General features: G+C 36.5%; 1 protein-coding gene across 2 annotated transcripts in view; it reads right to left on the minus strand.

Moving 5' to 3' along the window:
- Positions 1–565: 565 nt before the first annotated feature.
- Positions 566–27,512, minus strand: part of LOC105463249 (LanC like family member 3) — a 103,460-nt gene continuing 76,513 nt past the window's right edge. Inside the window, exons 3-5 of one of the 2 annotated variants that reach the window (XM_011710264.2) lie at positions 25,763–25,960; positions 17,625–17,832; positions 566–9,144 (exon numbers count right to left, since the gene is read on the minus strand). In XM_011710264.2, the coding sequence (XP_011708566.2) occupies positions 8,985–9,144; positions 17,625–17,832; positions 25,763–25,960 (566 nt within the window). In that variant the 3' untranslated portion in view covers positions 566–8,984. Of the gene's footprint in view, positions 9,145–16,101; positions 16,759–17,624; positions 17,833–25,762; positions 25,961–27,512 lie in introns of those variants that run through there. The other variant, XM_071089094.1, reaches the window with a different exon arrangement.

The raw sequence follows: 27,512 nt of genomic DNA on the forward strand, positions 1-27,512 counted from the left end.
CCATTGAACTTTCCACTATCTTCTTGATATCAGGATGTACTCAGCCCACCCCCGTCCCTCAGACCTCGATAAGCCACTAAATCTCTCTAAAACTCAGGTTCCATAAAGGGATGAGACTTAAATAATTATAAGATCTCTTCCCTTGTTGAAATTGGGGGATTTCAATCTTCAGACATCTCTGGCATTTTTCTATTTAAGAAAATAATGTAAACACAAATAGAATGTCAAGATTCAAAAGGAATCAAAACAAAAAAAAGGTACAGGGAGAGAATGTGGTGGGCTGTTTTTCTGTTTTTTATGTGGCATGAGAAAATCCATTTATGAGTTAAAGGACAGATTCAGCCAGCAGCTGAGAGGTAGCAGGCCCTTTCCCTAAAAGGATTACTAATGTCTATTTATAGAACACAGAAGGCCACCATGTCCTGGGCCAAGATACATACACTGCCACAAATACAGAATCAGCAGCAACACTCCACAGAGTATTTGTGTAATGTTTTACTTGACATCATGGTTAGGTTTAAAGAAAAAATTGGTAGCTTAGAATTATTAATCAGTACACTGAGTATTTAGCATTAGATTTTATTTTAAGGCAAAGGATTATCACAGGTTTTACATTAAGTGTACTGTACATAAATGTATTGTAAGGAGGGACAATAAGCCAATAAATAACATTGCTTTAAACACTATAAAGTCCAGTTTATAGCGAATTATTTTCTACAGTACAAAACGAATACAGAAAACACATTTGGAAAGATCACAGTGTTTAGAACATTGTAACAGCAGTTGTAAAAACCATAAGGTGCATCGCTAAGCTTCTGACTCTATCTTGCTTATAAAGAGATTTCACTATACCATGCAGTGGGCTGTGAGCAAACTCCCACGTGAAAAGGAAGCAATATCAACTGACTAGTACTATCCCCTCCAGAAACAATCAATAACAAAAGCTAAATTCTGATGAGCATTTGCAAGTTGATCCTTCTTAGTCTGCACACTTGCTCACTCAGTCTGCACACCAGCTAACTTGCTCCAGTGATCAACGTCTTTCTGTATTATCATTTGCCATTTTGTCCTTGAGAATAATATATACCTTATAGATTATGATTGCTAGTTTCCCTGTCAGACACCTCAGTGGGTTTTGACTAAAGATTAATGTCATGTATTGCATTATACTTTTTCACTAGGACCAAAATACCCATTATTTTTTAAAATATTATGTACATAATAATAGACTTATAGAAAGTGATGTTTTGGTGTATTAATAGGTAACATACTAGAATACTTGAGAATTTGGCTTTATTATAAAATACAGTAGTATGACATTTTGTGATATAGTAAAATATGTGGCAAAATATTCTACTCTAAATTTAGACCTAATTGCTGCAGATGTCTTTGAAAGAGCTTCGAAGTGCCCCTAAGGAAATATAATGATTAGCAAGAGGTCATATAACCTGTTATGGCAAAAATACATTTTTTAAAAGGCTTTCATTTTGTGTCCGAGTCTTCCAAAATTCTACTTGTGTACAACAGATAACTGCTGTTTGATTTAGTGTTAACAGAAATTAGTAGGATTTTAAAGTAGTAACAACCAATCACTAATATTTGGTAATTTTTTAATAATTTTATGCTTTTAACTCTGCATTTGTGCCAAGGCAAATATATTGCAAAGAGTACAATTTTATTAATAATACTAATTATTTGATCAGTTCCTCAAAATTCAATAGTACTTTAAATAATAGTAGTTATTCATTCCTAGATACAATTTGAAACAAGCAGTTATACTATATTGACAGAGTATTTCTTTATACCTCCCCATAAGTAAGAAATTGCCCTAATGTGCTGTTTGTGAAATGTATCATTAGGAAGGTGAGCTTTGTTTTTCTCAATGATACAGTTATATTTCTGTTAAGTATTGTGAATTATGCCAAAAAAGCTTTTTGGAGCAGTAAATTCTATTCGCTGGGAAATACACATTCCAAAACTAACATGTGGTGCTTGACCCAGTATATATTCCCCAGTATATGGCTTTGCAAAGTGCTCCCCCTAATAATTTGATTCTACAAAATCCATTTTTAAATGTTTGTTAACTTAGAGCCATTGGATTAAAGATATTAAAACTCAGACTTCCACGAAGAGTTTCCCCAGATGTTCAAAGTTGAGAAAGCTGTACCTTTTTAAAGATTGGGCTGTCCTTCCTTATCAGATTCTAAAACCAAACTTTTGCACTTAGAATATTTAATTTCTACTGCTGAAGAGTCTATATGCAACTCATGTTACCTTTGGCATTTTCAAGAACATAGGGATTCCACTGCTGCTACAGTATTCAAAAGACATCTTTAATATTGAAATAGCAAAGTCCTAAAACACAAAGACAAAACTGATTATCTAAATCAATCCACATGTTTGAATATATCCACATAGAAGGGTTACCACATTCAACATGAACCAAATTCAGCAGCAGAATTAATTATATTGGTAACTGCCACTTAAGCATAGATTTTAAAACGAAATTTATGGGGACAACATCAGAGACCCTACTAAAACCAAGTTGCAAAAAGATCACTTGTTAAAGATTGACAGTAGTCAATTATAGTCTGTATCTTTAAAACTGACTGCTATGTCACAGCTACTTCATACATATTACTAGAACAGTACACATTAAAGCATGTACATTAACACCACACGCAAAATATAAAAATAAAACATCAGCAAGAATTGCATTGCTCTACTTAAGAAACTGTATGTATTTGGTGTTTACACATATACACATTCAGATGTCCCCCACCACACCCCCACATCTTTTTAGAGTGTTCACCATTTCTGAAAGAATAAGAGGAAGGTATATACTTTGGTACTTTCTGAAGATCTATGTCCAAGCGCAAGACTTTAAAGCCATCTGTTGGTTTCAATTTAGGAGGTGGTTGTTCTAGAACAAAAGAGATATTGTTCTCAGGTGATTCTGAATACAATGATAAATAGAAATTTATCCTTGTATTCACTTCCAAAAGGAGTGGAAAAAGAGAGGAAAACACAAAGTTTTTCTTATGGAGAGACACTTGTGGCAATTTCTATGATTCTTATAGACACAGAACTCAACAACTAAACAACGTCAAACAGGTTTCTTTACCCAGGAGAGTTTTCTCAATCTTTAAAATGTTAATGTATCATATAATCTTCAAAAGGGGGTAAAATAATAAAACTTTCCTAACTTATTTAATCACAGAATACATTTTTCCACAGGGCAGCTCTTGGTACTGCTGGGCTGCATTTGGGGAAATAGTGCAGCACTCATGTAATAGGCAGGTTCTGTTTCCATTTTCTCCCATAACAACAAAGGAAGGTAGAAAGACTTTATCAATACTAGGAACCAGGAATGGGATGCAGGCCCTGCACTGTCCAATACAATAGCCAACTCACATGCGCTCTTACACACTTGAAATGTGGCTACATCGAGACTGGAGATGTATAGGAAGTATAAAATACACACTGGAGTTTGAAGACTCAGTACAAAAATGTAAAATATCTCATTCATGTTTTTATATTGATTGTATATTGAAATGTTATCATTTTGGATATACAAGGCTAAGTTGAATACATTATTAAAATTAATTTCATCTTTTTCTTTTTACCGTTTTAATATAGCTACTAGAAAATTTGAAAATTGCATATGTGGTTTGCATTCATGGCTCACATCACGATTCTAGCAGACACTGCTGCTGTATTTGTGAAACTCATGGCTGTTGTCTTCTACAGATGGTTACTAATGGCTTCAACCTAGCAGAAGTTTTAATAAGCTTAGTCAAGCTTAATAAATAAGTTTAATAAACGTAATCAACTTAGCTTGAACATATCCTTTTACTGAGATCTAGCTAATAGCTAAATGTCAGCTTTTGATTCATATGCGATATTGACTCTCCTTAAGTCCGTCTCATTCTTTTTTGCTCGACTACTTACACACACACACACACATACACACACACGCTCGCACACAGAGGGATAAACTTTTTCCTACAAGGACTAAGAAAACCCAAAAGGGAAGCAAACAGGAAGTCTTTGCAAACTCTTTTCATAACCCTGGGTAGTTAAGCCTCATGCATCTTTACCCCCTTCTCCCTCTTCTTCCTGAGTATTGGACAGGGAGAAGAGAAAAAGAAGAGAGGATAGTCTTTTAATCCACATAACTCACCAAACCCCAAAAGAACAAAAATATGGGTGATTTGGTTATTTTAAGTAATTTTTTCAAATTGAGTTCAGAAGGGGTAATTAATAGGTGCACAAAGGCAAAAGAAGATTCTGGGAATTCTGCAGATAAGTGACTTTGCCATTTGTGGAAGAGTCTAGATAAAAATGACAAGGTTCAATGATTCAAGAAAACAAAAACAAAATAAAATAAAACAAAAAACTCTAAAGGCATCATCCACCAGGCCTTGATTCATTCGTACTTTCAATTAAAGAAACAAGAAGAGAGATTGCACCTCCAGTATGAGATTTATGATAATGGATGAGGGTCAAACATTTAATGTAGCATCAACCTTTTTGTAACATTAAAAATAAAATTACCAGGTTTATTTATGGAGGGGAAGCAGGATAAATGCCACCACCACCCTATTCTCATGAATAGCCACACTCACTTGTGATCTGACTACTAGACCCAACTTCTGTTGCTGCTGACCTTGAGGTTGTCCGCCCTTCTGTCCAAAGGGTAATCCAGCCGTGTTGAGGCTGGAACTCTTAGCTAAGAACAGACATGGATGGAAAAGATAAGGAGAAAACCTGCCCTCCCAGGCGAAAGGAGGTCACATGATAGAGCAGATACAGGAAAAAACATATCACAATGAACTATAATATTTAAAGAGGATAAGAAGGAGACGTTGGTGAATCAGGGGTGGTGCTGGGTTAGAGGTCCCAGAAAGCAATGAAACTCATGGGTAAAAATGGACTGGTTCTTTACAGTGTTAAACATGCATCCACAACTCACTCTGAGATACTGAGCTTCAGCAAGCTTCCCCTCACCCACCCCTTTGCCTGCCTTCTCATTTGCTTTCCTTGCCAAATTTATACCAATATTATGTGGGCTTGGCAAATTTGAGGCTCATTTAGCTATTAATTTGGGACAGTGCTGAATAAATAGCCCAGGTCCCCAAAGGAATGCCTAATATGCAATTGAGAGTATATTTTGATCACTATATGTCACATGGTTCTGAGACTTGAATTAAAGTGCAGATCAAACTCACCCCGGAATTACTTTATTTTCCAGTTCATTTTCTCTCTACAGACCTGGCTTGCCTGCTCCTTTTCTTGAGTTATTGGCACTGTAATCTTTTGTTCTCAGCAAGCAAAATAAATATTTGCATTAAAAGGAGCTTCTGAGCTAAATCAGTCTATTCCCATGTAGTAAGTCTTGTTGAATCAGAACCTTCTGAGGCAAAATGCTGTGCTCAGGACTGGTGGTAGAATATTTAAAAATGTACACTTGGTTTTTATCCATCTAGTGACCCAGACCTCAAGCACTGCATCCACATATAGAGATTCTATTTGGTGGAAATGCTTATTGGAAGTCATAACTGGGCATGATTTTTCTATGTATATAGTGGGTAAAATATAACATCCCTTTTAAATATATAAAGCATCTGCACATTAGAAGACTCACTTATATTCATTTTATCATTGACAACTTTTATAACAATCCTGTGAAGTAAATAGGGTGATTATTATTATTACTATAGTGGCCCCTAAAAGTGGCAGAGCAAGACTTTGAGATTTCCAGAACAGGGCTCTTTGCACTACTAATGTTTTTCCTTTTAATTGTGTGTTCATTTAACATGGCTAGAAATTACAAACACATTTGTTTCATTGAAATTACTGAGATTTGCTCTTTCAAATTTGAAACAATTTCAGTATTACCATGATTAAAATCTTAATATGTCAAAAAAGTTAAAGAAATAAGCTGCCACTGGAAGAGATGCAATTTAGCACAGACCAAGAAAACGACTGTTTCTCGAGTTATCAGTAAGTAAATACTGTTATCTTAATAGCATAGTCAACTACCTAAAGAAGCACAGGGAAATGTACTCTAGCAAACCCCTGTTCTACTCAGTTATCAAGTTACAAGTGGAAGTGAAAAACTACAAACTGATGACTGAAACAGGTTTGGGCAAGATAAAAATATATAATATTTTGGGGTGTGTGTGGAAGAGATGGTATGTAATTACATTAATGAAACAAAATACACAGAGTTGTAATGGTTTCCAAAATGTCCTGCTATCAAAGTAGAATGCAGTCTCCCCATTACTGAGAGACTCTTTCAATGTATCCTCAAACATTTCCACTATTACCTTCAGGGTTTATAATTGCTCACGCTATGTATAGTAAATAATATTAAAGTTATACTAGTGGTGGTGAAAATGCCCCTGTAGCCTTTAAGAGACAACAGGCTTAAGTACTACATTAAAAATGCTACCACAGAGAAGGGGGGCAAGTTGGATAATTAAATAAGAAGGAACATGCCACACTTTCCTACAGCAAAATGTAAGGATCTTTTTTCCCCTTCTTGGAAAAATAATATAGAAGAGGACCTTCCAAAATCTACAGTTCTTTCAGGAAAATGAAAAGCTTCATCATGTTTAAGTGCTAAACAAGCCTATTGTTGTTTCTAATTTGCCGAGATGTCATTTCATAAAGACAATACTCAAACATGGTCCTTGCTTAGATTTGACACACAGAAGGGGTTGTCTTTCATAATGGTTAGCACATCATCATCAGACCTATCAGACCTTAAAAGGGCAGATAGGCCCGGAAGTGGTCTTGTTTTTCTGAAGTTACTAGAAATGGAACTGATATGATAATGAGCTAGAATATCAGTTCTGAATGCTTTAGGTTTCAGGTCTCAAGGATGAATTGTGAAAGAACAGCAAATGGAAACAGAAGGTAGCTTTGAGGGAAAGGTTATTTTGTTCACTATTGTATCCCCAGATTCTAGTCTAGAATACTGAATAAATAAACTTAGAAAGTGAAACCCTGGGTCTGAATCCTTGTTTTGTCCTTTTCTAGCTGTGAGACTTTGGAGCATTTACCAAACACATCTTGAGGGGTTCTTGGACGATAAAAACTGCATGTGTTCCATAAAGCTCTGTATATAGGATGGTTATTATATTCAGCCTATATGAAAGAACTTCTGGACCCAAACTAGAGTCATCTGAAAGCTGCTATTTACGTGGTATCACCCCAAACTGAGCATTTTCACTGATGAACAACTGAGGCCAATTTGATACAGTTATATCTGAGGATGTAAAAACGAAACAGGAAACTTAAAAGTTGTATGCATTTCAAAATCATTTTGTCCTACTTTATTGCAATGAGTGCAAACATACACAGTCATAAAATACACAAAGATAGTTGTTGCTTTCTTTGGTCAGATTCTTTGAGAATGTTATGAATGCTAGAGACCCTTATCCCTGCAAAATGAGCACACACACACGAACAAACTGGTCCATACACATACATACACCAACACACTTGTAGGTTTGCTTTGTAGGCAACAGAGCATTCCCTAACTCATTCCAAAGTCTATGATTCGAGTTAAGAATTACTGAAATAAAGAATAAGTATTTGGATTTACATGGGAATACATATGGAATACACACATACATACACACATACACATAATATATCCAAATATTTAATGCCTATTTAAATGTCTTATAAAGTACACAATTTCCTACTCAATCTGATATATGCAATTGCCACTGACCAAATTCTAGGAAAAGGGTCAACTCATGCTCTGCATATTGAAGTGACAGATGCTCCTATAGTGTTCTGCAAACCACTGTTTACTTGAAGCAATTTCACAACTTCTATGTGTTTACAGCAGGGTTGAATTTAATATGACAACTTGGCTCAATGAGTATTACAGCCAATTTCTAGTGGACCCTGTGTCTTGGAAGGTAAGGTAACCAACCACAGAATTCACTCATCTCTTCATGTAATAGTATAAAATGGAGCAAAATTATTTCCACAATCACTGGTAACTTCCCCAGCCTGTCTCCCTGTCCCAAACAAAGGCAGAAATGACACATCTTTGTAGTGGTTACCCTCATCTTTGAAATTAGTGATTTTTACCAAGAGTATATTTTATAGTTCAGCTAATAGCTCCATCAAGATTATGTACATAAAGGCATTTTAAAAATTACTAACAATAGACAATACACAGTTCACCCTTCCTATGGAGAAAAACACTTGATAGCAACACTTGCTATAGTATAAGTTTACTAGCTTATAAATTTTGCTATTCTAATTGAGCTTTGAGGAGAAAAAGGAACCAGGAAAAGAGATGTTCTAAGGTCTAAGAAAACTTCAAATTTTAGTATCTGAACTAAGCTATGATATGATTTCTTTAAATTGCCCAGGGTAATGAAAAAAAAATGGAGATTCATATGCAAATATCTTTACTCAGTAAAAAACATAAATTTCAATAAATATAAGCACAGGACAACCAAGAGTTTATTTTTATACTTCAGCAACCTGACAATTCATCCCTCATAGCAGTTTTCAGCTGGGCAATTATTTTAATTTTTGATTGTCTTTATTTCTGAATTTAAGGGTAGAGGGCACACGCAAACGGTCAAATTCTCATTGAGATTGCAAAGGTATTAGCATATTTTTTTGTCATAGTCCACACTTGCAGTTTGGTTTTCTATGTCATAACTGAAAAACAGATCATTTCTCTTTCCCCTTTTCCTATGATCCCTTGTTTCACATCTATTCCCTGAAACATTAAATCTCTGCAGTTTTGAGATGAGTTGTGGTATCTTTATTTTGCAGATCCTTTCTCAAATCTGGCATCATGTTGCCTTCACCTGCCTGATTCCTTCCTTCTGGTGGCAATGTTAAGGCTCATGGTCGCGATACCATTGAATGTGGCTTATGTGGAAACTGCCTTGGCTTGGCTCAGGGGATCTCTGCAGGGCCACAGTGGAAGATGGAGCCTTCTAAACAAAGACGCTGAAGAGAGGGAATTCAGCCTGATTGGGCTGCAGCAGGTCAATCAGAAAGCACACTGTCCCGGAGAAGCCTTCATACAAGCTGTATATACTTTCAAGGACCCGAGAACCGGCCTTGAATTCCTCAGTAAATAAGAACTGAGCGAACCTAAGAGAAGAAGAAAATATGAACAGTTTACATGAGTGTTTCCATATTATGGACCTTGGGTTGCTTCTTCCTCTTCTATTAAAGTTTTAGCATAATTTTATTTCCAGAATTATATAATTAAGTATTTTAAGAAACACATTTTCTCTGTTAAAAAAAAAGAAGAAGATCCATTATATAACTGTGTATGTTTCACAACAAATTATGCTGGCAAGCAAATCCAACTATTCTTAGAGTTTGCAAAGCAAAGCAGTTTGGAATTTTCAAGGATTTCATTCTTTCTGTCATCCAGTAATTAAAGTAAAAAAAGACAGATAAATTGCTCTACTTTTATTTATCTCGAAAAGAAGCAAAGTGATACGTGACTGTTCCTTTAAAAAAGTAAATATGCTGTGTTTCTGCAGGCATATTACTTCTGAGCTGGGTTTTCATTTATATGTGACAAAAAAGCAGAGACTGTGAAAATAAATGGGCAAGATTTTATACAATCTGTGCTGTGAGCAAACAAGGGAATAAGATGAATAGGAAAAGGCAGCAGCCTACAATGATAACATCAAATAGCAAACGCAGCTACAAGAGAGATTATTTTTGAGACATCCACCTTACATTAAATCACAGGCCTCTAAATTCCCTATGGAAGACCTTTTTTCTTTTACCCATATTTGCCACAAATATTATTCAGATGATTTTTAACAAGTAACATTTTTATAGCAGTTTACAGCTTCCAAAGTGCCATTACCTACATCATCTTTTTTTACTGACTTGCTCTACTCATTCCCATCAAGAACACAAATAATCACCAATCCAGAGGCTGGAGTTCACAGCTTGGTAAGACTCAAGCACTGATACTGTCATAAATTTAGGTTACTGCTACTACATAGGGGGTCTTACAAAGGGTAATTATTTATTTGATTTTTTTTTAGGGCTTTTGGAATTACATACGGCAGCTTAAAATAAATCAGCAGGAGGCCGGGTGCGGTGGCTCACGCCTGTAATCCCAGCACTTTGGGAGGCCAAGACGGGCAGATCATGATGTCAGGAGATCAAGACCATCCTGGCTAACCCCGTCACTACTGAAAATACAAAAGAATTAGCCGGGCATAGTGGTGGGCGCCTGTAGTCCCAGCTACTCGGGAGGCTGAGGCGGGAGAATGGCGTGAACCTGGGAGACGGAGCTTGCAGTGAGCTGAGATCGTGCCACTGCACTCCAGCCTGGGCAACTGAGTGAGACTCCGTCTCAAAAAAAAAGTGTATATATATATATATATATATATATATATATATATATATACACACACACACACACACACACACATATATATATATATCAGCAGGAAACAGATTGTAATTCTGTTTGGTACAATTTTTCTATAACTGTTTTTCTGAATATGCAAAAATTTTAAAATGGAATTTAAAATTTTAAACAGTAGAATATTAATGCATCATAAGAGTTACTTCTAAATTTGTAATAATATAGCCAGCATCATGATATAGCTTCAGTTGGGCTCCTCAGGAAAAAAGTTTTCAAGTATATAAAATAAACCACACAGTATTCCAAAGGAAAATAATTATATTAAAACACAACAAAAAATTTTAAAGCCAAATTTGTGATATAATAACATATGTATTATTTGCTAACACATTAAATGCCAAGGTACAACAGTGGATTTAATAACTGCTAGCATTTCTAGCTAGTGATGTGAATATAACATATTTTACAATATCTGCAACAAGGGTAATATGACATGAGAATATCTATGAATTCTATTGTTTGCAAAGTCACAGCTACTAATACTTCTGTGACTTATTACCTACCTTCAGAAAATTAGGAAATGTTACCTTTAAGTTTGAGATACAATCTCTTTGTCAAGCAAACTCACAAATCCTAGATTAAGAACCCCTGGTATAGTAGAAAGAGCAAGGGCTTTGGCAAATTTCTCAAATTGACTTTAAAATGGTGAAGTTGCAGAACTGGATAGTGTTATATGTAAAGATAAAGGATATATCATATACCAGGCTCTGAGAATATAGCAAGCATTCAATAAATAGAAAATATTACTTTTTACATAAACATATAATAAAAGGAGATTTATAAAACACAAATGTAAAAGACGATTTGTAAAATCATAGTATAAAAGAAACCCACAATGTTGCTGGCTCTTCTTCTGACCTTTCCCCCATGCACTCATTTGTTTGTTGCATTATTACATGTTATTAAAGTATATATGATTTGGTATCCCGTATTTTTTCACTTAAAATATGCTAAATATTTTCTATGCTTTTCAAAATAATTTCTAAATGATACATAGCAACTTAAAATAGTACCGGCAATGTCTGAGAGTAGCAGTTTCATTGTATTCTGACCTGTATTGTGTGTTATTATTTGTGAAAAATATTTCAAAAATCGATCCAGTGGTGCAAAATTAAACAAATTTTTTTCTAAAATTTTCTCAGTCAAAATGGAAGTCAGCGTGCTAATTACAGAACTAAAAAGAATAGAAGACACAATAAAATATGAAACATTTCATATCAAAACCCATTGATTATGACCAAAACTGAATGTAGAAGAAAATTCATAGATCTGTGAGTTACCATTATTATTAATAAAATGATGGAATGCTTTCTAATTAAGCATGTATAAACTCTAGAACACAACAAAATGAAAGGAGGTAAAAGTGGAAAACGAAAGAGAAAAACAAAAAAAAGTTAATAAGCAAAACCAGAAGCCAGTTCCTTGAGAGGATTAACAAGATAGAAAAAACACTGGTGCAGCTGACCAGGAAGGAAAAGCATTAGAAATCACCAAGGGCACATAGCCACAGAGATAGGAGATTAAAAATATTATGGAACTATACGATCAGAACTCTATGTCAAATATTTGAAAATTCATAAGAACTAGATGGTTTTATAGAAATATATGCACTACCAAAAAGAAGAGGTAGAAAACCCGAGTGATTAAATAAGCATAAAAGAAAATTAAGAAGTTGTCAAATATTTTTCTGCAGCCATAAAATCCAACTGTATGTTAAAAAATAATAGGTGACAACCAAGTAATATTCATTTTAGGGAGGTACACGTTTTTAAACATGCAATTGTTAAAGTATGCCCCTAGCCAACAGACAAAATGGGCTCCCCTTGGCAAACTGAGGTGCTCCAAGTTAAAACAGGACCAGGCAGCTATGGCTGGGTGAGGGAGTGATCATGTACTCTGTGTTCTGAGAAAGACATTGTAAAAGCATCACAGGACCTTTCTTTCTCCAAACCAGTTCCTGTCGTGAGTGCCAAGATATGCCAGCCCTCCACCCGCCATTTGGAAGAAACAGGTGACAGAGACTTCTGGTTTTGAGCTTGGAAAGTAACTAATCAGAACACACCTAAGCCAAACAATCAGAGTCACCTGCCATGGCCAATCAGGGCTCAGCTGCACTGACCAATCAGAACTGAGTTTCAATCCTTTATTTGCATAAAAGGACCTGACCCTGGGCAGGCAACTTTGCTATAAAACTCAGCCCTGAGAGGCTGCTTCATTTTACACCACAGGCTGTGTATCCTGTTTGCAAACTGTTCACTGGAATAGTCTCTTTCCTACACATTACGTTTCAGAGAACTTTTGTTCACACAATGCCCAAAGAATACTCAGATATTACCTCCACATTTCCAGTCTTCTACATGTTAGTGAGAAATGTAAGTTGTCTAAAGAGACCTGGACCCTAAATCTTATATCCAAGACTCTGTAAGCTAGGACTGGCCTGCCAGAAAATACTTAATGGGTACAAAGTTCATTATTTGAGTGGCGGACACCCTAAAGTCCTGACTTCACCACTATGCAATCTATCCAAATAACAAAATTACACTGAATTCCATACATTTACACAAATTTTTTAAAAATAAAATATTAAAAATTACAAAAAAAGAAAATAGAGGGGTTGTTCTGATCCCTTTTAATACACTTTACAGGTAATAAATGAATTTCATTCATTTCTGATGAAATTTAGCCCAAAGGTGAAATCCCACTACCCTAGATAATATCCAAAATTACTTTCTTTTTCTATGTTTGTGCACCTAAGGAGATTAAGAAACCAGGAATCAATTATATTACAGATTTCCTAAACAATAGAGCTTCAAATCGAAGACTTACATAAGTTAGTATTTGCCCTTCAGTGCATTCATATAAATATCATGAAAAATAGTTTATGTTTTCTAAACATTAAATATTAGATAAGTTGACCTGGAAAGGCCTTTCTGAGAACGTGACTTTTGAGTGAAAGTCTGAATGAAATGGGGGAGCTAGGAGATATATGTAGAAAGTGAACATTACAGGTGGAGGGAACCAAAACTTCCAAGGCCTTGAGGTGAAGTGTACCTGGCATCCTAATGGGATTACAAGGAAGCCACAGTGGTAGAGAGAACCAGGAGGAAGAAGAGTAGGCAATGAGATTAGAGAGGTAATGGGAGGCTAGATCATGTAGGACCTTTCATTCATAGGAAAGACTGGCTTTTACTCTGAATCATATAGGAAGCCATTGGATTACACTGGACAGAGAAGTGTTATAATCTAACATGATAAACATTATAAGAAGTGAATATAAAAGACCATGGTAAAACATAGAAGCATTCCTAGTAAAATCAGCATAAAAGCAAGGGTGTTTACTATCACTCTTATTATTGAACATTGTTATAGCATTGCATTGTTATAGAGAAGAATCATGTAGTGGGAAAAAAATACCATGCACATGAGAAAGGAAGTAACAGAATGATAGTTATTTGCAGATATGTGTGTATCTATTCAGAAAACCCAATATAATCAATAAAAAACTAATAGAAATAGTAATGGAGTTCATTAAGGCAGCTAGATATATTATTATGATATTTATGAAAAGTAAAATACTTATAAGATACAGTCTATATTTATATGAAAAATTACGTATTAAAATTGATAAACTTCAGTGATGTGTATGTTTTAAAAGCTTTCATAAATACCAGTAATAAATGATATGAAAATATAATGAAGGAAAAGAGTCCACTCACAACAAACCTGGAAATATAAAATACCCAGGAATAAAATTAACAAAAAACATACAAGACCTTCTTCACAAGATCAAAACTTTACCAATGACATTTGTTTAAACTTAAATAAATGGAAAGGTATACCATGTTTCTGGATGGAAAAATTCAATATTCTAAAGATGTTGATTCTCATTAAGTAATCTATAAATTCGATGAAATTCCAATCAAATTTCTGTAAGATTTTTTTAAAATATGATGAATTGACTCTAAAATACAATTAAAAGAATAAATGAGAGAATGATAGGTAGAATATGGGGAAACTATGGAACTCATATATTTATATAAACTGTTTATAAAAAAATTGGAATTTCAAATCATGAGGGTAACTGGTCAACAGATGCTATTAGAATTTTTTTAATAAACAAAAAAAGATACCTATCCGAGACCATTTAAAAAGTAATTTCTAGCAGAATCAAAAAATTTTTTAATGTCAAAATAAAATCATAAAATTATTACAAGCCCATGTAAATTAATAGTTTTCTAATCCTGAAGTGGGAAAGGGCCTTTTAAAGCATAACACAAAATCTAGAAATTTTAAAGAAAAGATTGAAAACTTTTACAAGAAAAACACTTAAAACTTTGGTATGACAAAGGCTCCGAACAAAATTAAAAGAGAAATGGCAAAGCAGGAAAATATTTACAGCATGCATTGACAAAGAGTTACAATCCTGAATAGAAGCATCACAACAGGAAAAAAAATGGGCAAAGGATGAAGACAGGCTATTTATAGACCAAGAAATACCTATGGACCTAATGACTTCAATTCTAAAATTTCTCTGACAAGTGCTTTCATAAGTGCACAGAAATGTATATATTGGATATTTGGGGAAATTTTGTTTGTATTAGTAAAGATTACACAAATGTCAAGTGTCCATTATTTAAGGATTGGTTAATTATGGTACACGCATAGTGAACAACTACATAGCCATTTTTTAAAAAATGAGATAGATTCATACAAAATGAAATAAAGAGCGTCCCTTAAAAATTGTTCATTTAAAATTATAAGCTGCAAATATAGCGGAGAGGTGGTGGGCTCACACCTGTAATCCCAGCACTTTGGAAGGCTGATGCAGGAGGATAGCTTAAGACCAGGTGTTCAAGGCCAGCCTGGGCAACATAGCGAGATTCTCTCTACATAAAAAAAAATTAGTAGTTGTTGTTTCAATCCATTCTTGCACTGCTATAAAGAAATACCTGAGATTGGGTAATTTACAAAGAAAAGAGGTTTAATTGGCTCATAGTTCTGCAGGCTGTATAGGAATCACAGCAGCTTCTGCTTCTGGGGAGGCCGCAGAAGCTTCCAATCATGGTAGGAAGTGAAGGAGAAACAGACACATCTTACATGGCCAGAGCAGGAGCAAGAGGGGAGGGGGAAGTGCTACACACTTTTAAACAACCAGATCTCTTGAGAACTCTATCACTATATAGTACCAAGAGGGGATGGTGCCAAACCATTCATGAGAACTCTGTCCCCAGGGTCCAATCACCTCCTATCTGGCCCCACCTCCAACACTGGGGATTATAATTCGACATGAGATTTGGTAGGGAAACATATCCAACCCATATCAGCCACATATGGTGGCATGAACCTGTAGCCCTACCTACTCAGGAGGCTGAGCTGTGCCCATGAGTTGCAGGCTACAGTGAGCCATAAATCACACCACTGCACTCCAGCCTAGGTGATACAGTGAGACCCTTTCTCAAATAAATAAATAAATAAAATTATAAGCTACAAACAGTACATATAGAACTATTATACATATATAGTAGTAGGAGCTCATTAAAATATATATGTACACATATACATTTATGTGAACATACATTTATGCATAAAGAAAAGTCTGGAATTATAAAACTCAAATTTATACTAATAACAATGAACATTTACATTGCAGTTACTATGCGCCAAGCATTATTTCTAAATGATTTTTCATATATTAACTTGTTTAAACTACCATACATTCCTATGAGGTAGGCACTATTTTCCATATTTTATGAAAGAAGAAACTGAGAATCACTTGTTAAAATGAGCTAAGTGACTTGTTAAAGGTTGCGTGACCTGTTAAAGGTCACTTAACAGTCACTTAGCTCATTTTAATAAGTGATTTGTTAAATGTCACACAATCAATTTGATAATCATCAGTTGTACACTTTCAGTGGGAATCTTCACAATGGTACAGGGGCTACTCTAGCACCCCCTCCCACCTCTGCCAAGTGACAGCTCAGATTCATGGGAACCAGACTACATGGGTGGGCATGAGAGACCACTCTGGCTTAGAAGACCTAAGTGTCACACAAGAAAACAATATCTTTTGTAACCATTCATGGCTATGGACGGCTTCTAAGTCCCTTCAAAGTGAATGCCACTTTCATGCCACTCTGCATTCAGGGAAGCCCCTACTTGTGCTTTTCATCAGATTATTTATAGTTCATTTATGGTCCTCCTGGCCCAGTTTACCCAGCTTACCAGTCAGAGTTAATATCTATTAAAAGCAATGTTGTCTGGTATATAGCAGATGTTCCATCTTTATCAAGTTTACAGGGAATAAACTATAGAGGAAAATTTTATATTGTCTGTCAAAATTACAAATCATATATATATATATATATATATATATATATATATATATAGCCCAGCAATTTCATTTCTAGAAATTTATCTTTCAGATATACCTATACATGTGCAAATGATATATGCACAAGATTAGTCATCATAGCATTATTTGTAGTACACAATATTGGAAATAACCTAAATATCCCCATAATACACACACACACACACACACACACACACACACACATATATACATTTTAGTTTAGATATTTGACCCTTCAAATCTCATGTTGAAATTTGATCCCCAGTATTGGAGGTGGGACCTAGTGAGAGACGGTTGGGTCATAGAGGCAGATTGCTCATGAACAGATTGATGCCATCCTCCTGGTAATGAGTGAGCTCTCACTCTATTTGTTCCCAGAGATGATTGTTAAAAAGAGCCTGACACGTTCCTCCTCTCTCCCTTCTTCTCTCCCCATGTGATACCTGTTTTCCTTCCCCTTCTGCCATGAGTAGAAGCTTCCTGAAGCTTTCACCAGAAGCAGATGCTAGTGATGCTTCTTGTACGGTCTGCAGAATCATGAGCCAAAGGACACTTTTTTCTTGATAAACTACCCACCCTCAAGTATTCCTTTATAGCAACTCAAATGGATTAAGACATTTACTTATACACCATGTACACAGAATATCTTTGGGAAGATAACCAAAAAAACTGTCTCTAGGGTAAGTCAACTGCATGGCTACAAGGCACAGTTGATGTATTTATTTTTACACTTTTCAAACCATGTGACTGTATTACTAATTCAGAAAAATAATTAGATTAAAATTTTGGAAAAAAAGAGACCCATAAAGAACAGCTGACCTTTGAGCTCGGTAGATATATTTAGAGTTTCCCGTGAGCCGGTACAGCAGCAGGAAGACATAGGCACTGCCGGCTACTCCATGGCAAATCCCAGGCCCCTTCTTTAGCAGGCCTTTCTGCCAAGTGAGTTCCCCACACCGAATACATGTGTCCAGGTACTGCGGTTTCTTGGAAACTAGATAAGCTTTGGCAAACAGATAGGCAATTCCTGTGAAAACATCAAAGACATTAGAGGTGACTTTCAGGACTTAATACTTTGGAGCAGAACTTCTAGAACTATAAAAAGCTCATGAGTACTGGTAAAACACAGATTCTAATATTGTAGTTCTGATGTGGGGCCTGAGACACTGCATTTCTAACAAGCATTCTTCTAAAGACCACACTTTGAGTAGGAAGGTGCTAGAATGTTCTATAAGAGAATCTTATTTTCCTGGTGAGATTTTAATTTGTTTTAATTGTATTGCAGGGTTGGCCCCGGGAGAAAGAGCAACGTTTTTATTGACGTACATAGATTGATAAAATCTTAAATTTAATTTATGAATGGGTTCATATTTAATGACACATACTCTAGTAAGCATTATGTATATTTGGTTATTTGAAATGGCTAAATATTTGTAATGAATTTGTAGTTTAAAATTTGTAATGTTTATAACTATACACATTTTCTTAAGAGCAAAACTGGGAGTCTTTCCAAGAAAAACAATGCTCCAGAAGGACCTTGCGAAGACTACTACTTTAGCTGTGAAGTGAGTCCTTCCCACCCTGATTGTTCCAAGGAAAGAACTGTTCCTTCAAAGCTCTTCAACAAAAGTAGTATCAATTACAAGAGAAACAAGAGAAGCAACAGCTATTAATAGAAATGATTTTCCCCAAGTTCTAGGTGTTCATATTCAGTGAGGAGGTTGGTATCACAAGATCACATTCTCTCCTGCATAGCCTACCTTTCTCCTATACAAAAAGTGCGAAAGACTGAAATATAGCTGGTATCTTGACTACCTCATCAATCAGAGTTATCATTGCCTTTCATTGCTTTGACCCTATAGGCTATTTTACAACTCTGTAGAGATAGAAATTGTCTTGTAGAAAACTGATAGTAATGTAAATATTTTTTGTCCCTAGAAGCTCACATTCTGTCTGGTAGAGGTTGACTTCCCTCTGCCTCTGTGGAAGAAGCCAGTTTTGCATTTATTAAGCAAACTTATTTCAGCATTCCTAATGGCCTATATAAATATGTCTACTCTGGATTTTCCTTTGAAACAGTTGTAACACCTTTCTGGTTCCCTCATTAAATAATGAGCTCAGTAAAATGGTTCATACATATTCTTTTTATATTTGTATGAGGGTCATGATTTCATACTCTTTTTAAGTTTATCCTTTAATATACCCTGTGATTAATACTTACATAGCAACAAGCTCTTTGCTCAGTCAGTGCTTTCCAGTCAACTACTGACAATGTTTACCTACAGCATTCTCCTACTTCAGTTTTAGGAACAAAGTATCTTGTACAAACTAAAGGATGATATTGAAAGAACTGAACTTATTTAATCATACATTCATTCATTCATTGCGTCCACTCATTTGACAGTAGTCATTGATTATGTACTGTATGCACAGCTCTAGGCAAGGCTGGCATCATGGGCATGCCACCTGTGCAGGCCTACAGCCCATACTCCTTAAAAGGGTCCCATGTTGAGTTTAATGCTCTGCTATTACCACCTTGAAATTCTTAATAATTTTTCTAAAAAGAACTTGCATTTTCATTTTGCTATGGGCCTCCCAAATTATATACTCAGTTCCAGCCCTGGGTGATATTAAATAAATGCTAAACATGACTCCTACCCTTCAGGAAGGCACTCTCCAAAAAGGGAGATAAAAATATATGCATATGACTGATACATAATAGGATATATAGTTCATGATGCTGCTGGAACATAAAATAAATGGTTCTCTCAATAATACTAGTGGAATCCGAAAGGTGGAAGTCCCAGGCCGGGTGCGGTGGCTCATGCCTGTAATCCCAGCACTTTGGGAGGCTGAGGCGGGTGGATCACGAGGTCAGGAGATTGAGACCATCCTGGCTAACACGGTGAAACTCCGTCTCTACTAAAAACTACAAAAAATTGGCCGGGCATGGTGGCGGGCGCATGTAGTTCCAGATACTCAGGAGGCTGAGGCAGGAAAATGGCGTGAACCCAGGAGGTGGAGCTTGCAGTGAGCCGAGATCGCGCCACTGCACTCCAGCCTGGGCGAGAGAGCGAGACACCATCTCAACAACAACAAAAAAAAGAAAGGTGGAAGTTCCCTACAGAGATAGTTAGATGGGGCCTTAAATGGAAGGAGCACTTTTTCAGAACTTTGAAGGATACATACAAAATTCCAGGCCCAAGATGAAGTAGGGAGGGCATTCTATCTAGCACCAAGATTAGCAAGGGCAAAGATATGGAGCCAGGAAGGACAAGCCACATGAAGGCTAGTGGGGCAATGTTCTAACCAACAGACCAGTGGGGAACAAGACTAGACTGGGTTCTGATTATGGATGGTTTTACAAATCTAATTAGATAGCTTGGACTGTACTCTGTGGTCATCAGGGAACCAGTGGAAGTGTTTTTGTTGTGGATTGGTTGGCTTTTATTTTTGTATGACAATGTGATTATTATGGACAAAATGTGCCAATTTTAGTGGTGTCAGGAGAGACCTAAAGAAGGTAACAGGGTAGCTGTGAGCTGGTTGTTAGCAGAAAGACAAAAATGAAGCCAATGACCTGTACGTTCATCACAGCACTATTCACAGTAGCAAACACATGGAGTCAACCTAGGTGCCCATCAATGGTGGACTGGATAAATAAAATGTGGCACATATACACCACGGAATACTATGCAGCCATAAAAAAAGAGATCATGTCGGGAACATGGATGGCGCTGGAGGCCATTGTCCTTAGGAAATGAATGCAGGAACAGAAAACCAAGTACCACATGTTCTCACTTATAAGAGGGAGTTAAGTGATGAGAACACATGGACACAAAGATAGGAACAATAGACACCAGGGCCTACTTGAGGAGGGAGGGTAGGAAGAGGGTGAGGGTTGAAAAACTACCTGTTTGGTACTATGCTCACTACCTGCATGACAAAATCCTTTGTACACCAAACCCTAGTGACATGCAATTTACCCATGTAACAAACCAGCACATGTACCCTCTGAATCAAAATAAAAGTTGAGAAAACAAAATATAATAAAGTGTTAATTGTATATTATGTAAATTTCACCTCAATAAAAAAAAGAAACAAAAAAGCTTCTTTAAAAAAACCAAAAGCCAATGAAAGAGAAATTTTGCAGAACTTGGTAAATGTTTCTATATTAATTGGGCATCTACTATATGCCAGGCACAGTAGTAGGTGCTAAGCTCTTAAAAAGTCTCTATCTTCATGGTGTTTTTCAGCTTAACTGGAAGTATTAATTAGACTACATGAGGGGAAATAGAAGTCTCATGGAAGCACACAGGACGGCCACTAGCACACACTTGGTAGAAGGAAATGACTATTAGAGGGGTGACACCATCTAACCTGATTATTGGGGGTTGATAAGGAATTAGCAAGGTGTACTGCATGCTGTTGATGACCTGCATGGATCAGCTTTACGTTACCAGCAAGTGCCTCATTTCCCAGTTCCTGTGAAAGTCGGCAACTAACAAAGCTCACTGCTGCATCTTCTTGAGAGATTTGCCCTCAGAAAAATGAGAGGCTATGCTATGCAGCCACCCCTCACAGGGATGACACAGGGATACAAAATATCGGCTTCCTTGCCTCAAGGGAGACCCAGCTTCTTGATATAATCTGTGTTTCTTAGCTTCTCCTCAGACTCAGGGTGAAGCTAGTCTCCAGGTAAGACATGCTCCTCTTTGGCCTATTCTGCTTCCCTGCTCCCTTACAGGTTCCTCTTGATACCAAGCTCTAATTTTAGACCCTGAGGAAAGAGCTTGGTGAAGAAGGAGGGCATTACAGCCAATCAAAGGAAGGTGGGTGGGAAGGCCCTGCTCTTGTTGGCCTCCCTCAGGCTCTAGGTGTCCTTCCTAGATGATTGCTTTAGCCTCCTGTCCCCAGGTCTGCCATGCCTTAAATTCATTCTGTGGCAGAGTGAGTGACCTTTCTAGGACCATAATCTGACCATGACATTGTCCTGCTTAAACTACTAAATAACTTCCTATTACCCAGATGTCTTAGCATGACACAGAAAGCCCTTTGTGACTGAGCTCCTTTTCTATTTTCCCACCTCTTCTCCTCCATTCCCTTCTTGAAACTTTTCACTTCAGTAGAACCAAACCACCTACAGTGCTTTCATGCTTCTTACTACCAATGTGGTTCACTTTTCTTGGAACAAACTTTGTACCTTTCTTGATCTGGCTAATTTACCTTAGGCATCACAACCTCCAGGAAGCCTTCCCCGGACCTGGAGGCAGCATGAGGAACCCCTCTGAGCTTTCATTGATCCTATACAAACTTTAGCACTTACACAAAACCCAATTAAAATTATCTATTTCCATGGCTGCCTCCCCTAATACAGTGCAAACTGTATTACTCAAGAGCAGAAACTGTATCTTGTTCACTTTTTTCACACTAGTGTGTGGCATGGTGTCTGGCAAATGCCATGAACCTCATGCATGTCTGTTGACCATAAAGTGCCCCATTTCTCAACCCAGCACAGGCTGATACTGGGGTATGGATGAGAGATGTAGAAGGAAGAAGGGTGAGATGATCTAATTGCTATACCAGGCTATGAGCCCCAGACAGCTTAAAAGGTATTGATCCTGTGGTTCTGGCCAGGGTGAAAGAGCCTCTTCCTGCATCCTGGATCACAGAATGTTACATGGAAGTGACCTTGCAAAACTTCTAAACTAAAATTTAGTAAACCTGTTGGTTCCTAACCCAGCATAATGGAAGCCACAATAAGGCTACTTAATTAAAAAAAAAAAAAAAAGGCAATGGTGGGTTTCTTTGCTTTTGATAGGAATCAGGAACCACATCATTTCATCATAGGAACACTAATTATTGTGCATTGATAAGAAGCCTGAGTCAGCAATGATGTATGACTTTGCCAAATGCAACTGGGAAAAGGAATTAATTATTACTTAATAAATATGTTTTAAGAGACTAAACTTTTGAAAATATGGGATCTAATAGGACCTTGTGACAGCCAGACTTGGCACGTATACCTTCAACACACTGGAGAATCACCACTCAGGTCCATTCTGGGTTGTGTAATTTTGCTGAGGCATGTATTGTACAGCGTGCACTACAGAGCTTAATGACCAATGATATCTGTACTGCAAAAGCCTTGTTGTTCTTTATTCAAAGTCACCTACCCAAGAGCCTTTACAAAATGAGTTTTTTAAAAAAATACCCACACCTGTACTTCATGCAGCGTCAAGGAAATGCACTGTCAGTGTTACCACAGCAGTGATGTAACCTAATGCAGTTGAGTTTATTTTAGCCACAGCATTTGTTTTAATGATTTTGTAAATGACTTTGGTCCTGTATTTCGGAATTGTCAAGGTTATGAAGGGGTCACATAAATCTTCCTGTAATACTTTACAGGACTTATTGAGAAAAAAAGCTATATGCCACACAAGGTATTTAAAAACGTCTTGTTCACAAAGCTCTTGGGGCACAACCCTCAGGAATGGCAAGGGACCAAAGTATAAAAGGGGGTCTGTGGTGATCAAAAGATTGAGTTCTGCTACTCAGTCTCAAAGTGCTCATTTCACAGATAAAGAGACAAAGGCACAAAAGAAACAAAGTGACCCTTTCTTAAGATCAGTAAACTGGTTAGTGTTGGAGCTGAAATTAGAAGCTGGAGTTATTAACTTAGAGTCAAGAACTATTTCTACACTGCATAAATGATAACTAGGCTTGTCACCTGTGGAGGTGGGTTGAAGGAGCATCAATAGGTAACAATTATAGGAACAGATAAGGTATCATTAATGAAGCTCCACGTTGTGGATTATTTCTGGCAGGCTTTTAATCACAGAATTAGTCTGCTGCCTCAAACCATCTGCACTGTTCATAAATCTACTCTCAAAAATGTTTTCCTTAAATAAATGAAAATTATTTTATAGTTCGTTTCCTGCATAGCATTTTTGGAGAGTTTACTGTTGCCAACTTCTACAAAATCTTGGTGGTCTTTGGACTGCACTTATTAGACTTATAATCAATCTTGATGCTGTTTTTAGAGCACCTCTTCAAAGAAAGATCAATACCCTTGAGGTGGGGGTAGGGGTTGGTAGAAATAATGGGCCCCACTTCGTTTTCTATTCATTTTTGAATTGGTTTCGTTTTGGTAGTCCAGTGAATATGTGGACTGAATGATTTTTCTTTAAAACTTATGTTTAATCTTCTCTAGATACTGAACATGAATGATAAAGGAGGAGATAGTCTCCAAAGTGATGAATCCTATGCTGCACTGTTATGATAAATGATTTACAAAGACAGATGGTATTTAGTGTACATAAAGGATGGAATAATTGCCCTGCAAGACACCCACATCAATTAACTGACCCAGTCATTCATTTTAGTAGATTATCTTCCCACTTTTTTCAGGACTTTTACTAGCACATTGAATCCTTTTAAGATACTCTGTGTTTAAATTGGGATGTCTCCAAAATTCAAGGATCCTTGCTGGGATGCTTGGAGGATATCCAGAGACCATCACTGAGAATAATTAAAATAAATAAGAAATGGAAGAATTGAGCATAACAAGAAGGAATATCATTTCCAGCATGGTAAATAACTTGTTTTTTCCCCCAAAAATGTCAAATTAAAAAGAAATGGGCTCAAATCATAACTGGCAAAAGTTAGCCTAGACATAACACATGATGCATGGATACTGGTACAAGCACACATTTTGAACTTCCTTCGATAGGTAAATGTAGCAGGCAGAAAAAATATGACCAATACACTGCGACTTATATTATTCATCAACTCAATACTATACTTTCAGGGATTACAATTCATCAACTCATACTGTACCCTCCAAAATGAAATTATAGTTGGATTAAAGACCGTTAATTAATGGGAGGAAAAGGTAATGAAACTCAGGTGAAAAAGTAAAGAGAAATCAAATATATTTTAAAACTGTGCTTGTGGGATTGAAGCATGGCCTTGAAAATTAAATCGACTCAGAATCTAAGAATTTTGTATTATTTTGGTATTTTAAATCTCTCCCCTGGCCATCTAACCAATATTGACTTATTTATTTGAATCTAACTTTTTTTCAAATTACCCATTCTCTGAAGGCTTAATTAGCAGTGTGATGGAATTTCTTAAAAGTGGGAAAAGATAGGGTTTGCTAAATTTCTAGTCTCAATTCCACAGAGTTTACTGGGGATGGCTATTCATGTTTCTAGACATCTTGTTTGGTACTGATGGAAATTCTTATTTGAAGAAGAGTTGTAGAATAGTGCATCCCAACCTTTAAAGTGCACGTGATTTGCCTAAGGATACTGTTAAAATGTAGATTTTGATTCAGTGGGTCTAGGGTGGGGCCTGAGATTCTGGATTTCTATCAAGTTCTCAGTTGTCCGTGCTACTGGTTCCAGGGGCCACATTTTGAATTGCCAGGCTCCAGATCTGCACTATCCAATGTAGCTACTGAGCACTTGAAATGTGGCTAGTCTAAATTGACATTTGATATAAGTATAAAGTATATGCTGGATTTCAAGGACTGAATATTTTTTAAAATGTGAAGTATCTCAATTTTTAAATTGTATATACATGGAAATGACAATATTAGGGGTACACTGGGAACTATAATATATACTATTAAAATTAATTTACCTGATTTTACTTTTTTAATGAGGTTACTAAAAATGTAAATTACATATGTGGCTCATATTATACTTCTATTGGACAATGTTAGTTTAACTTTATAAACAAATAGATATAGATCATATTTTTAAAATGTAGAGGACCATTTTCAGAAGTTGTTTTACTGATCAGGACATTTGGCTTTGAAAAATTTCATCTCGACCCTTTTATCTCACATAGTAATGACATAAGATGAGATATCCTCAGTTCTCAGAAAAGGAACCTCCCTGTGGCTAACCTAGATGAAAGGCAATGTTTTTAGATAACAGAGTGTGTGAGACCTGGAGCGCCATGGCACCAGTGCACCAGCTCATTCTCTCTCTCGATGGTCTCGCCGAGCTCAGGTGGCCAGTTGCAATTTTGTTCCTGTTCCATGAGAAAGTCCACGCTCTGCCATACCAGCTCCCGATCTGAGGGCTTGAGATGCTCATGGTAAGAAAGAAGCATCTGAAGAATAGACGACAATCCATGAGCTGCCCCTGTATGAACAAACAAGGCATAAAATTCACACAATTGGGAGGACAGCTAGTTTGATTTAGTGAAAAGATCGACAGGATAAAAAACGATAATGCCAATATTACTTGAAAGCTCATATAGCAATGTGATAACTAAGTTGCCTAAGAACTAGGCTTCTAGCAAACTATAGCTTGCAGGCCAAATATGGCTCACTGCCAGTTTTTCTAAATAAAGTTTTATTAAAGAATAGCCATGCTCATTCATTTGCATATTTTCTATAGCTGCTTTCTGGCTACAACAGCAGCATTGTATTTGTGACAGAGACCATATGGCCCAGAAAGACAAAAATATTTACTCTCTCTAGCCCTTTACAGAAAGTTTTCTGACCAATATCTGTTTTAGAGAAGAGATCTTTTCAAACTTTGTAATTGAAATATCAGTAGCTTTCATGAAAATGCTCCTAAAATGCTTGAAAATAATTTGGTCTAGGTATCCTAAACATTTATTCTTTTATTCATTCATTCAACACACAAGTATTAAGCATCTACTCTGTACAAGATACTGTTCTAGGTACAGAGGATAGATCACTGCACAAAACAGACTAAATCCCTCATTTGTAATGTTAACACTAGTTATTGATATTCATTTACTTAATCCTTTACATTTAGCACTTGCATATTAGGCACTGTCTAACCCTGGTTATACAGATAAACATGATTTGGTTGACACCCTTGAAGACCTTTCCATCCATTCCAGTGAGATGGCCAGATTTGTAAATAAATAATTAGAACATGAGGTGATAAGTGCTCTGTGAGAGATGTGTACCAGGAGTATGATGGTTAATTCTGTGTGTCAACTTGACTCGGCCATGGAGTGTCCAGATATTTGGTTAAACATCACTTCTGGGTGTGTCTGTGAGGGTGTTTCGGGATAAAAATAACATTTGAACCTGTTTGCTGAGTGAAGCACATTACCCTCTCCAATGTGGGTGGACCTCATCCAATTCACTGAAGGCCTGAATAGAACAAAGAGTCTGAGTAAGAAAAAATTAGTTTGTCCTGCCTGACTGTCTTTGAACTGGGAATTGGCCTTCTCCTGCCTTCAGATTTGGACTCAAACTGGAACTTATATACATTATTGGCTTTCCTGGATCTGGCTTTCTCAGCCTCCATAATCATGTGAGCCAATTCCTTATAATAAATCATTTAGTTATATAATAAATCATATTCTGTTTGTCTAGAGAACCATGACTACCACAAGGACTAATAGAAGGAATGGAGGAGAGCTTAACTTGGCCTCAGGGGTGGAGGGGATGCTAAAGGTTCCATACAGAGAGTGTCATCTGAGCAAAGTCTTGAGAATTCCTAAGATAATTCTGAACTGGCAATGGGTATTGAACTAGCAAAGTCCTGAACATGCCTTTGGAAAAGAAGTTAGCTTAACAAAGGTAAAAGTCCAGTCCCTCTAGGATTTTTCACTCATTCCCAGTTAGTAGAATCCTGATTAGTGGGTGGTACTAGGGTCAATATATTCTGACGGCTTGCTCTTTAAACTCAACTCTATAATTTTAAAGCT

This window comes from Macaca nemestrina, chromosome X, assembly GCF_043159975.1.
Source record: "Macaca nemestrina isolate mMacNem1 chromosome X, mMacNem.hap1, whole genome shotgun sequence".
Taxonomy (NCBI): Eukaryota; Metazoa; Chordata; class Mammalia; order Primates; family Cercopithecidae; genus Macaca; species Macaca nemestrina.